The sequence below is a fragment of the Falco naumanni genome, chromosome 3, assembly GCF_017639655.2.
Source record: "Falco naumanni isolate bFalNau1 chromosome 3, bFalNau1.pat, whole genome shotgun sequence".
NCBI lineage: Eukaryota > Metazoa > Chordata > Aves > Falconiformes > Falconidae > Falco > Falco naumanni.
Window position 1 is genome coordinate 63660462 of NC_054056.1, and position 13927 is coordinate 63674388.

Here is a 13927-nt window from a genome sequence, read left to right on the forward strand (position 1 = left end):
AGCTCTACCCCAGCCAAGCCCAGCACAATGAGGCAGAAATTATTATATATGTCAGTAACTGAAATAATTGCTAACAATTAATAGGCTAAAAATACCAAGCAATGTGGATCATGATTTTACAGGATCATTAACTGAAGTTTGTAGCTAAATTTTACTGTTTTGTTTAATAGTACTTGTGACAGTTATACACTATTAATTCAGGAGACAGCTTATTGAAAATATTTTTATGACACTGTTCCTGCACTCGAACTTTTCAATGTGTGGTTTTAACTATGTGACCTTTGTATCTTTCATTATTCTGTGCACTCCAAAACTTAGGCTGAGTTCAGAAAATATGTGTCTTTTCCTAAGGTTCATGGTTCACCTGTCAGTTCACATAACTTCAAAGAGACAGTTCTGACATAAAAATACTTTTTCCCACATTAAAGTGACCCAGTCAAAACTCTCATCTAAAATTTTATAAGGCCTGCAGCCTAGCTCATTAAAAAAAAACAACAAAAAAGCCAAAAAAAACCCCCCAACACAACAAGAGGGTTTAGATTGCAAAGAACTATTTCTGATCAACTAATGGGCAGGAAAAGTTATAAGGATTTCTAAATTTCTAATAAGGTCAAGGAAGTGCAGAACATAAGAGCAATTTGAATAATGTTATAATTTTCACTGTGTGATGCAACTCACACATATAATTCTTTGGTCCTGTGATCTTCAAGGTTAATTGTGATAACCCTCAACTAAAAAAGGCAACAGGAATCAACAATGTTAACATTCCTCCTACCATTACAGGAGGAAACTTTCTGGTTTTCTAGTGCTGAAAAGCCTCTTTTACAGAGACTGGGAACTGTCTTGCACGACAATTTCACAATTTCATTTTGTTGATACAATCATAGCTTTGTATAGCCATTTACATAATGACATTATAGGTCTGTAAAAGAAACAGGACTGCATTATTCCATAACAAAGTTACTGAGGTTTTGGTATTATAATAATACTAAGACTCTGCTTTTACATAGGATTTTAATGAGAATGCTTTTTAAAGGAAATGATTTAACCATTATCACATTGCTCTTTTTGAGGTCTTAAGGCGACCTCAAAAGCCTAGGCTTTTTGCAGACTGTCTGCTGGCAATAGCTGGCAATTTCACTCCAGATCACTAGGGGGAATGCACTATTATTTTAAATTAGTGCCTTGTCTATTCTTGTCCTCTGCATACAGGTGTGAGAAGGTGAAGCACAATAAAATTGCATATGTCTTTGTCACACGTGTTTCTTTACAGGAGGATTTGATTATTGTACTAAGCTGTGTGTGCAAAAGAAGAAGATATCCCACAGATTTGGAGAGGAATGATGGGCAGTCAGTAGTGACCAGACAGTGGGATTGGTCCTCTCTGTGGGGTATGCACTTCCTTGTAGTTGATCTCTCCATAGTGGCGAGTACTCTGCTTGGAAAGGTTGCGTCAATAACAGGGGATTCACTTAAAATGAAGGTGTTGCCTCTGAGTTGTTAAGTCCTAAGTCTTTACCGGAAATCTAAATTAGCACTCTGAGTTTTCCAGATCTGAATGTTATGCAAAACCTCTTTGTTGACAGTAGTAGCAAAACCAAGTAAAAATAAATCCAGATGCGCCGGTAGAGTTAAGACTCCCTTTGCAGCCCAGAGATGTGAGACTATATCTGTTGTCTTCATCATTTTTTACTGTCTAGCCATTTATGAAATGCTTACCCAGTGAAGATGTAATAGTTTTAATTTAAAATCTTGGTACTAGATATTTAGTCTGAGACCAGCTGTGACACTTAAGTATTTCCTGCTTTGATGAACCAGATGATGAAATAATCTAATTAGTCTCCTCATGAGAAGCAGTCAGAAGTATGATAGCTTTCCTATTTAAGAATCAATAAAATGGCAAGATGGTAAAATCTGTCAGGGCATCTGTAACATGAATGTTTTATTATGAAAAGATGGAAGCTTCATACAGATCTGATTACAGAACATTGCTTATCTTCCTTTGCAATAGCCAGAGATTAGCAAACAGTCCTTATCCTTTTACATACTCTGTCTTTGTGTGTGTGAGAGAGAAGGGAGTATGTAAGATTTACAGATACAAGTCCTTAGTTTTCTTTCTCCCAGTGGGTACTGTAGATGATTACTTCATTTTTGCAAGACCTGTATTCTTCCTCATCTTTCTGTGTAGCAGTTATTGGAGGTACATGTGTTGATCCTCAGCTCGTATGCATTTGGGAAGTTACACTGAAGTTGGTGAAATTGTGCTAGTTTACACCAGCAAAGCCATAGCCCTTTACCTGACCGTTCCCGGTGTCCACTTTCCCCATTGCTGATGAACCCTTCTGTGAATTTCTCAGCTTATTCAGACTGTAGAAAACAACAGACAGCTCCCTATAAGGCAGGCGTAGTGTTTTCTAAACCATCTGTGACTATTTTTTGACTCATCTTTTTCCACGTGACCCCAGCCTTTTCACTCCCTGCAGCAGAAGTAGCTCCTTCCATGTCTCTTGCAGGGGCATCAAACCAAGCCATAATTACAGGCTGCATGTGTTTAGACTTAATCCTTTGCCTGGAAGGAACTGAGCTGCTGCTAGCAGTTAAGGGTACTTGCAGTTCCCTGTCCTGTGAACGTTGCAGCCTCGTGTTATAATCTCCATTCGTATCCCACCTGCTGTAGCAATGAACTACAGCTGCTCTTGCTGTCTATCATTTTTAACATCTTTTATGTCTTTTATTGACCTTTAGAAACATCACAAACTACAGCCTTAGAAACACTGAGCTAAGTATCTAGCAATTCTCACTTCTAGGTCACACGGTGTGTTGGAGCTATGCTTTCTCTTTTATGGTAACACTTTTACCTGCAGACATTTCCCTTTTATCTGCTTGTCCTAGTATAGCTTGTTCATGTGGAAATATAAATCTGTTTAATCTGTTTGGATAGAAAAAAGACCAAATATTTCAGGAGTCTTTCTAAAAGCAGCCAAAGCATTTATCTACTTCAGTTACAAGTATTCCAGCTATACCCAACTGAGCTCTATGTCTGGGGAGAGCTTAGTATCATATAGAGTTCTCCAGCTGGATGGGGATCTTTACTGTATCATTTGTGAGTAGTAAGTCTCTTCTTTGACATTTACAGACGGTGTTGCCATTTCTTACCTTCTAACTTTTCCAGGCAGTGAGTCTTCCAGGAGGGCCTGAGCTGTCTCAGGCTGAGGCTCACTCGCCTCCTAAGGGAAGTTGTTTTGCAGTTTCAAATACCTCAGCTATTCATAAAAAGGCAATGCGACTTTGCTAGCCTGAAGAGTACATCTGTCTCAGTGACTCACCACAGAGATGCTGAAAACAAATCCACTTGCCAGTCCTGAGAGCGGTGCTTGGTTAGTTGGTGATTTCATCCAGTTGGAAGGACAAAGGTAAGCCTTCTCAGGAAGGGCTTTGGGCAGGTTGGTCAGGCAGAGGCACCCAGCCAGGACAGCAGCTCAAGGGGAGAGAGAGCTGAGGGGTGCATCATCTGGTTCATTAGAGGAGGAAGCACTTACCTGTTACGGGTGGTGTCAGACTGAATCTCTAGCACCTAGGAGAAGAAAGAGAACTGTTGGGTATAACCAACAGGAACTCTAGGAAGAGGTGACTGGTAGCATGTAATGGGGAAGCTTTGTGAGGATCTCCAAGAGAAAAGTAAGAAGTCTACGTAAAGTCTGAATTCCAAAATAAAGGGTCGGTATAAAGGTTAGGATTCCTAGTGAAAACTTGCAATGCACTACTAACCTTTGAAATATTTAATGAACTTTTCACTTATTTCTTGAAAATTTTACCTGTGACGAAGATTCTGTTTAGCTTGTGTGGCCTGAGCTTGTTTCTGAGTTAGTTTCTCCTCCCAGTTTATGTTGGCAGTATGCTCAGCTGTGCATGATGCAAAATGCTTAGCCGTGTATAATGGAAAAGATTGGAAAGGCAACTCAGGCCTTCAGCTGTGTTTTTTAAAGAATCACTTTTCGCATGCTCATTACTGAGTAAGAAGCTCAGTTTCATATATGCTAAGTCACTTAGCATGGTTTACTAAGTCACAAAGATGGTTTACTTACTCCGTCTTTGGCAGCATGATAGTAGGTGAAAAATGAAAATGGAGGGTCTGGAATAAGATGAGAAAAAGCAGAATCAATGGTTTCAGAACATTGTAATGAGGGATAATGTGTAAAATAATGTAATGTAAAGGGTCAGCATTCTATTAGACAATGTTGTGGTACGTTGTGGTGTTCACAGCAATTGATCTCATGTCATGCTAGACCTAGATCTGCTTGACATTTATTTATGCTTTCACATTATTTTGAATGTCACAAAACAGTCACCTGACTCTTGAAAATCCAGCTGAGACAAGAGTATTGTATTTCTTTAGCTCTGAATAATAGAAATGCTTAGCAGGTACAGTTGGTACTTCCTCAGCCAACTAATAGAATAGCCTAAGACTTACTTTGATTGAGAACTTTATTTTGTTCAACAGGTAATATAGCCATCAGTCACTCATTGCCAGTCTAAGTGTATATTTGCAGTGTGCATGCGTTTTTAAATGTGCTCTCTGTCTGGGATAGGTTTTGTCTTGCCAGACAACCAAAATGGATGCATAGTCTATTATTGCTCAGTTCAAATCTGACTATTGCTTACAACGACAACAAAAAGATCACAGCAGAGAAAATGGTCCACAGTTGTGTAAAAGAAGATGTGCTAGTTACTGAATGAGCTGAAAGCAGAGCTAGATGTCACTGCCAGTTCTTTTCCTGTGTGCTAGAGGTGAATATCGCGTGGTCTCCTGTCTTACCTAGCATGTTCTTCTACAAACCCTCTGTTGCGGAAAAGCTGGTTGTCAACTGAAGAAAAGCAGCAAATACTGAAAACCACTGATGGTGGCACTAGAGGCCTATCCCTGTATTCTCCTCTCCAGAAAGCTAATAAAGAACATCAAAAATAGATGTTATCAGGCCATCAAGAATTAACAACATGCAGCAGATGGTAACACCTACCCTTTGCTATATATCTAATTTTAGCCCAGACTATTTACCAGCAAGCTGTGGCAAAGGTTAAGGAATCCAGCTCTGAGGAGTGGGAAGCGAGTAGAAGACAGGAGGGAGCGGAGAGGTTCTCTGTCAATTCTGGCCCTCTTTTAGGTTACCATTTTAATCAGTGGCTTTGCACACTATTATTACTCTCAGTGAAATGAATGAAGGTGGTTCCTTCAAACCCAAACTATCAATTGATAGTTTACAGCCCACAAAATCTATGACACACCCAAGAAACTGGAGCTATATGTTATGGCTGAAATTGAATGATCTTCCTGAAGGTCTTGTCAAGGGAAATGCAATTACATTACGCAGTGTACGTGTATGTACATGTGCTTATGGATGTACATATGTATTTTCACTCATCGTGTTGTGTCCTTACCTGGCATTTTCCCTCTGCTTTATTCATTTTTCTTTCCTGACACTAGCAACGCTGTGATTTAGGACAGTAAATGTGCATTGATGCATGTTGGATGCGCCACTTTTGTGATGGATCATCTAGACTGAGAGCATGTTTTCACTGCCGGCTTAACTCAGGCTCCCACCTACATTTTAGTACAAATCTGTCTGTCAGCAGTGCACATAAACTTTTCACCTGGGCTTATCTGAGCTCTGAAAAGATGTCTGCTGGCCCAGCAAAGGGCACAAGCTAAAGCCAAGGTGCTGCTGAAAGGCAGTCTCTGAATGTCCAACTCATCAATGCAGCTGTGCTGTGCCCAGTCCGGCACAGGGAATGAAAGTTGTCAAGAATTCTCCCCCTAGGATGAAGGATGCCACTGGTGGGGTCAGCAGGGCCCGCAGCAGATAGGTTTGATACCCAGGTGATCTGGTTTCTCAACTAGAGGAGAAGGTGGTGCCACTGCTGGAGGTGTCCACCCTGGAGGCTGCAGCCCCCTGGCAAGTGACAATTGGCATTTAACAGCCTCACCTCTGTGCTCTGCACCACTGAGGCCAAACTGTACCGACTTTGCTACAGACTTAGCTCATGGGTGTGCATGCTCACATCCTGCAGTGCAAGACCATCGTCGTTATGCTATCCAAGGGACTGACTGGATGCTCTGTCCTAACCTGCACCCTTTTATGGACCTTTTCTTGCTCAGTCCCTGCTAGGTGTCTTGGCCATAGGCTTAAATTTGCCCTGAGTCTGTACTGGGAAGTTGCAGGGAGGTCTACAGATTAGAAGAGTTGAAAACTTCTGAAGGAACATGTAAGCAATGGGAGGGTTTTCCCCAAAACAGCAGAAGAAAAAAACCTTCCTTTGCTCCTCCTTTGAGAGGCTTATGTATAGATTTAATTTCTTTTTTTGTTTAATTGCCATATCACAAGCTGTGTTTCCTAATGGGAAGTTCGGTGCACAAGATGTTTTTCTCTGCTTTGGATGCTTTGTGTGAATAGCACTTCAGTGAGAAACTGCTCTGAGTTGCACAAGTGAAAAAAAAATGTCTCGAATCCCTGGTTCTGATATACTGACTAACTACTGTGAATTGTCTGTATTTTGTGCCTGGTTTGAAGTGCCTGAAAGTTATTGGTTTTTATATTTATTATTTAACAGACTTCTCCTGGGAAGACAGCTCTGGCCTCTCTAGTTGGTTCAGCCATGCTTTTGAAGACTAAAAAGCTTACAAACCTGTTCATTTTGAAAGTTACATTAATGGAAAAAGGACTTGATTTTTTTAAGGTTCTGTTTTCACATTTACAGTTGGAGAGATCATTCATAAGGAATTGTTTGAAGAGTTTTGCCTTTACATTTATAGACCTGCTGGAAATTTCACAGGTACCTGCATTAAATTTCTGTGAGTACTTCAGCACGAATATTTTTTGAGAGATGCAGATAGCCTTTTGTGAGTAGTCAAAATGTGAAATGCTGGTTGTATTAGTTAGGTAAAGCACAATTTGTTATCCCTGAGTGAATCTGATAGCACTGGTGATTACAAAGTACGCAGGAAGCCCCAGTGATGCCAGTAATTCTTGCGTGAGTAAATGCTAACCCATATGAGCATTTAAGAAGGAAAATTATTATAGTAACATAACTGTGTATCCCTGGACTCCCAGGGCTTCAATGTCTCTTCAACTTGTATTTGCATAACATCAAGTAAAATCAGTTGCTGGCAAATGCTGCTGTTACAACCAAGCTTTTTGTTGGTTGTTTTTTTTTTCTTGTTACTTAGTTAATGCAAAAAGTTGAGGAAACAAAGAAGAAAAAAAAACTTTAATGTTTCTTATTCCCATGCCCCTTTAATTAAGATCTCAAGAAGTTAATAACTTGTAATAAATTCTACCAAAAAAACCCAGAGAACATCTGGCATTTGACTTCATAGCAAACCTGGAAAACAAAAAGACACATTTTTGTCATTATCCAGCTGACTGCACCATCCTTGGGCAATAAGCAAGAAGCCAGAGTCTGATCTGCTTCCTCTGCTGCCTTAAACTGCAACAGGCCTTAAAAAGAGACTTTCTAGTACTAATAGTGTTGAAATTAAACTTTCAGAGGATTCATTCAAGTTGAAAGTTTGATTATGTTGACACACAAAAGACAAATGTCCTTTCTCTAAAGGACTTTATTCTGCGGCATGCTCAGGAACTAGCAACAGCCTTGAGTTAATTGAATGCAGTATACGAGAGAAGTATAACATAGAATCCAGATGCAATACAATATATTCAAGTATTTGTCCATATGTAACCAGTTAATTGATTGTGTTGCTAGGAAGCATGATTCAAGGTTATTTTATTATCTTTAGCACAAAGCTGTACAATCACAACATCATACAGGTTGCAAAATACATTTAAGGGCAAGGTAGGCTTAGCTACAATGTTGAAAATGACAATGAATATTTTTGCTTGTTTCTATCTTACTGTACCCTTCATAGCTCAGGGACAGCATCTGGTGCTCAGTGAAATCCTCATTCTATTTAGTTTTTCTGCTAGGAGGAATGACGGTGACAGAAATTGTGTGTGGCTTCCAAGGGCATGCATTCATGCTAAAAATGGTTCACATTTAGAGTCCTGATTCTTGACCAGTCCCAACCATTCACGTATTATGATTTAAGCCTCTCAAAAATACAGAGATGTTAAAAAAACCATAGAAAAAAATCCTACACAGGAGTTAGTTTCTTTGTCCTCTCTTTCTAAACCTTTTAAACACCTTTTTCTCCATTACCATGAAGTCTAGAAACTTATATAAAAGCTGAGATTCTCCTGGAAATCGTCCAAAGGTCTGGGGAAGTGCTGAAATTTCCAGACTTTTAATCAAAGTGTGGGAGCTATATACTCCTATTTCTTCTGCCCAAGTAATCATCTGGACTGTGTGAAGCTGATGTGAAGACAAATGTGAAAGTAACACTGCATCTTACGTTGCCTTTCTTTAGGTCCAAATACACCAAATCAGAGGGGTCTTGCTGGGTTAGAAAATTTTGCATTTTTGGGCTGGATTTCCTATTTTTTCTCCTGTCAGCCACCAGTGCAGCTGCAGGCAATGCTGCCCTGGATGAGGAGCAAGCTGGGGCAGTAGGTGGAGGGCAGTCAGCACCACAGGGCATGTGGATATTGCACCAGCCTATGTCACCCTTGAGGTACAGTGGTGAGGAAGGAATGAAAGGGTCAAGGTGAAGGTTTTTTAAGTTCAGGAAAAACCTAAACCTCATTAAAGGCGTATGACATTTCTACTGGCCAAGTGAACAGCACAAGCTTACTTTACCACCATTCCTGTGCAAGCACATGTACACTTCAAATTGTACAGTTTTTGTGTGTAGCTGAGGGAAATGACATAATGTAAAATTTATAACTAGCTCTAACTGAAAATGATGAGGTAGCTATAAATGCTGTTACACAGTATCTGACATCTTAATTCCTTGCTATTTAAGGGAGACAGAAATGTTTGTGAAACATCTGAAAAAGCTGTTATTTTTAACAAGTGACAGGCTGATCCTAGAACATAATGGCCAGGAGCTTTTTAGCAAATTAAATAGCATGATGTTCTTAGGATGAGTGTTAGCTAGAAAAAACTTCCCAGAAACAATTATTTGAGGGCTAAAAATGGGATTTTATTGGGGATGTCAAATTATTGTAACTTATGGGTAGCTTTGGAAAAGGGATTTCCATGCAGAAGTGTTACCTTACGTATCTTATCTATACATTAGATGTAGTCTGATTGTATCCAAGAGAATGAAAGCACACCCTCTATATCTTCAGTTACAGTGTCTGTGTCAGCTTATCTCCTTGAGAGTGCTAGTCATGGTTTCCTCTAATACATTTAAAAAAGAATATGGATTGCATATTACTGTATATATTCTTGGATTTCTTTGAATTTAGTAGAAAGTTAGAAGAATTTTCACATTAGTGTTGAGACCCTGAAGCACTGTACACAAACTAAGAAGTGATGATATCTAATAAGAAAGGAAATTGACAAGTTGAAACAGAATAATAAAGGAAGGAAAACATTGATGCCTGCATGATCCTGGAAGATGATTGTTATGTTCTGTTACAGAAATTAAAATAACTTCAGCAAGGGTTTATTACTGAAGAAAAGTAGATGTGGGAATAAAACCCAGGAAAAAAAGCAAAACCAAAACACCACTGCAAACAAAAAGCCTTTGGCAGAGAAAGGACACCAATCAAGACACAAACTGAGTTTTAAAAGTATTTGTAATTAAAATGCTTCATTTAGTATGGACAATAATAAAAGAGAAGTATATTTGAAATCCAAAGCAGGTTTATTACTATAGCAGATATTCTAGATGCTAGTTAAGAAGTTATGATTTATAATATCCAAAATTAACCCAGCTATAAAGAAATCTATCTGTTAATAGTTTTGCTACTGCATCTGCCATTTTGGTGCCTGAGCACCATTTGCTCTTTTTATCTGGGCTAAAAAACAACAATCAAAAACCCGTGGAGAGTTTGCGTTTTTTAAGGATGTTCTAGCCCAAGCTGGTTTGATACAGCCACCTGCAGTAATTGCCCAGCTTGGTGATTCATTAACCAGTTGTTGAATTTTGTTTCCATGACAACTTCCTATATTGTATTATCTTATAAACTCAGTAGAATTCAACCATCAACTTAAAACACCTAAATGTTTCTCCGAGATGCATCTCTTGTTTCCTTGGCAACTTCCTTTCAAGTCACCCTAGGATATTTCAAGGCACCCAAGACAAATTCCATCACATTGATCTTTTTAATGAATTTACACTGACCTGCAGTATACTCATTGTACCAAACTTAAAATATTAGATGACAGAATCTTTATTGATTTCATTCAAATGCTGCTTCTCAGATGAAATCCAATTACTTTGACCCAGTGCGTACATTTTCCCCATTAAGGCTGCAAAAACAATGCTGTAAGGCACTATCTATATATATATACAGACCAATTTGAAGATTAAAACCAACTTTGCATACTAAGTGCAATATTTATGACAGAAACAAGGACACGTTTTTCTGCTCCAGAGTAATGTATAATTATTAAGATAAATTTGAATGAGACAAGGTGAATGCAGAAGAAAACACAAGAAGCATTGACGCTTGCATTCTTTCTGGTACAATGAAAATGCAGTAGTTAAAAAAATCATAACAGAAGCAGAACATCCCAGATGCTAAATCCCCACCCCCCAAAGAAAAGAAAAAGAAAAAAAGGAAAGATGTAACACTGATGTCATCCTGGTCACAAAATATGGCAAAAGTTGGTGATTCAGTAGGTCTTCCCTTAGTTCTGCACATGCTATAAATTGTGCTGCCTTGGAGCAGCATAAGATGCTGAAACAAACCAGATGAATCTTGCATCTTCGCTGCAGTCTCTTCCTCCAAAGTCCCTTAAGGAAACAGTGACCAGTTCTGAGCCAATATTTAGTCTCTACAGTGGGTAAAGTCTATTTTCATCTCCCACTTTTCTCCTTCCACAGACTGGTCCCACAGCTTAAAGAAGTGAGAGCTGGATCTGTGACAATTGAATGGAAAAGCGGAAAGCAGATCAGACCGTGAAAATTAATCTCTTCTGGAGATAAGAAAGAGCTAAAAGTCTAAGATCCAGGCGCTTTAGTCTTATTACCCGTCTACATTATTTATTCCTACCATCTCGGTATTCCCAGTGTAAATCCATATCCTATTATTTCTGAAACTGGCCTACCTTCTTACATCAGCATCTGTACTTTGCTGACCTCAGCCCTGGTTTAGCATCTTCCTGTTTTTCTCATGGCTTGCTTTCGTCTGGTTTATTAAGTATGCTTCACTCTAAAGTGACCCAGACAACACAAGTGCACAGGCTGATTTAGCCTCTGTGCAGATGGATGCAGAAACCATTAAAGTTAGCACCTGCAGCATCCTTTGCCGACATGTTTTTCAGATCTCTCCTGCAAGGGTAATTTGCTGCTTTCAGAGATGTTCTGGAAGCTTTTGCATCTCAGTTTGAATGTCTCCAATTCACTGTTTTTCAGAGGAAGAGAGATGTGAAGTCGAGAGTGCTCCGCAGCGCCCGTGCTTGCTGCTTTGCCAACCTTTAGGAGCATCTGCTTTTGGAGCCGGAAGAAAATTTATGTTTGTGCTCATATTTGCAGAAGCTCAAGGTTTAGGAACAGGTGTTGACTCTGGTAGGATATTTCAAACTTGTTCTTAAAATTTCTTCACAAGGATGAAATAACCCTTCCTACATGACAAGAACAACTTCCTTTTCTGATTCTGTGTTACCGAGATGAGCTGGCTCAAGCAAGAGCAACTTTCTGAGTATGTTTGAATCTGAGGTTTTAATCTGAACCAGGTAGCCTTACCCAGGAAAGACTTGGGGGTAGTCTCTTTTGGTGAAGATCCGTTGAGTCTAGTTCTGTCTGGTGCACATGAGATCAGAAGGAAGGGAAGAAGCAGTGGAAGATGAGAAGGACCATGTTTTTACAGCTGTGGGAACTGGCTGTCATGGTGTCAAGAAACACAAATATTTATGTAAAAGAAATAGAATTGCTGCTGGCAAAGAGATGAATGAAGGATGTTTTAAGAGAGAGAAGAGTAATTTTACTGATTTGAAGTTAGGCTTGGTACCAAGGAGAAACCTGAGACAAAATTAACTACTTTAAGCTTTTAAAAAGCCGATCAAGCAAACAGACCTTAGCAAAGCCTTGAATCACATTAATGCTAATCGACAGATGTGCAACACTTGAGAAGAAGATGAGACATAGAGTTATATATAAAAACTAAGTAACAATAGTTTTGTAAGAGGTAACTGGAGATGATTAATTCACACCTTAAAAAAGAATTAGCGAGTTCTTTGTCTAAGCCAGAACGATCATTCCTCTACCTTGTATCTGCTGCTTTCTTACTTTCGCCTGGCAGGAAATGATCCTTTGAAGACATAATGACTTGTCTAATTTTCTGCATGTTAGAAGTCTCATTAAGTATAATAAATTATTAATGCCAAAGAGATTATGGTGGAGAGCGTTTGTTGGATCAAAGATACAAGTGTTAAGCCCTTCTGGCAAAAGCTGTGTTTGTCTATGTCTGTACAGTACCAGTTTACTGGGACCCCAAGCTTGATAGCCTGATAGCTTTGGGTAGGATAAATAATAACAGCATTTATAGGGACCAGATTATATGATGAATGTGTAATTTCAGGCAAACTTCAAATGCTGGGCAAGTCAAATGCTATTAAACTTCCTTGTCTCTTAAGCTATATTATATCTTTTTTTTAAAAGAATTGCACATGCTCTTTCCAAATCTCCAATGCATTTCATAGTGTTTGGTAGATGACTTGCACTGCCAAGACTTGCTGTTATGCAGAATGCACTTTAATTAGGATTTTAATGGATTTCTTATGTCACCATTCAGGGTTATAATATGCTGTTTTCTCTGGTGTTTTAGCCAAGTGGTAAAATATTAATATAAAATTTTTAGTAGAAATTGCTCTTTGAAAGTATTTTTTTGTTCTTGCTTTTCTCAACTAATTGTTCTCTGTTACACAAGTATTTCAACTTTATTTAGGTGGGTGTATCAATACGTGATAGACTGATTGCTGGAGGAGATTAAAGGACTAGGGTCAGGAAACACAGTAAAAGTCTTCCCAATGATTTCAATTCACTTTGGATTGTGCTGGAGCAAATACTTTAAAATACTTCAGTTCCATATTGACACTAATGTTATGGCAGGTTCTTAGTAAACTAAGGTATTTTCTTTCTGAAAATACATGATGCCAAGACTAGAAAGAATATTTCCTGAAAGTGATCATCTGTTTGTTTTAGTCATAATGTAGCTCTGAGCAAGAAACACAAATGTATGTGTGTTTGAAATAAAGAGCATTTGTTGTACGTATGGAATCTGTTTTTTGAGGTAATACCTTACTATACCACTGCTTTCAAATCATTGACAGAACTGTGGATATTTTTGAAGAGAAGGAACAATAGCAACAGCAGCTATATTTACTCTGGAGACAGCAAAAAATCCCACAAGGTCAGAGATAGGATGCTGATCTGTGCGTGTACTTTGGGTGTAAAGGAATGTAAAATATACGGCCTTTGTTCCATTTAGTTGAATTCCTGACTTTAATACAGGAGGATTGCCAGAAACAACAAAATGCTGCATGACATGGTGGTACCTCTTTTGCAGCTGGGCATGTGCCAATGGCCTGAGGGTTACATCTGCTTTGCATATGAATTTGCACAGTATATTCATCAGAGCCTAATGTGCAGGGTTAGCCTTTATATATTTGTATGAATAATAAAGCAACTGCATAAAATATGTTTCAAAGGCTGCAGGGGAAAAGGGTATAAAAAGGAAAACTGACACTTCTTGTGTCCATCCCTCCCTTCATGCATTATTTAACACGCTTTCCACTGCCAATATCCATCAAGCTGAAATTCTTCAGAAAAAAAAAAAAAAGCTAAAGCTTTGTTTGGAAGACA

The 13927-nt window shown here is 38.8% G+C and overlaps 1 protein-coding gene across 6 annotated transcripts in view; it reads left to right on the top strand.

Moving 5' to 3' along the window:
• METTL4 (methyltransferase like 4) overlaps positions 1-13333 on the top strand; it is a 37814-nt gene extending 24481 nt beyond the window's left edge. For 4 of the 6 annotated variants that reach the window (XM_040588615.1, XM_040588606.1, XM_040588605.1 and 1 more), the window contains 2 exons: positions 6754-6828; positions 11480-13333. In XM_040588615.1, the coding sequence (XP_040444549.1) occupies positions 6754-6828; positions 11480-11658 (254 nt within the window). In that variant the 3' untranslated portion in view covers positions 11659-13333. The other 2 variants (XM_040588609.1, XM_040588613.1) reach the window with 2 other exon arrangements.
• Positions 13334-13927: the final 594 nt, after the last annotated feature.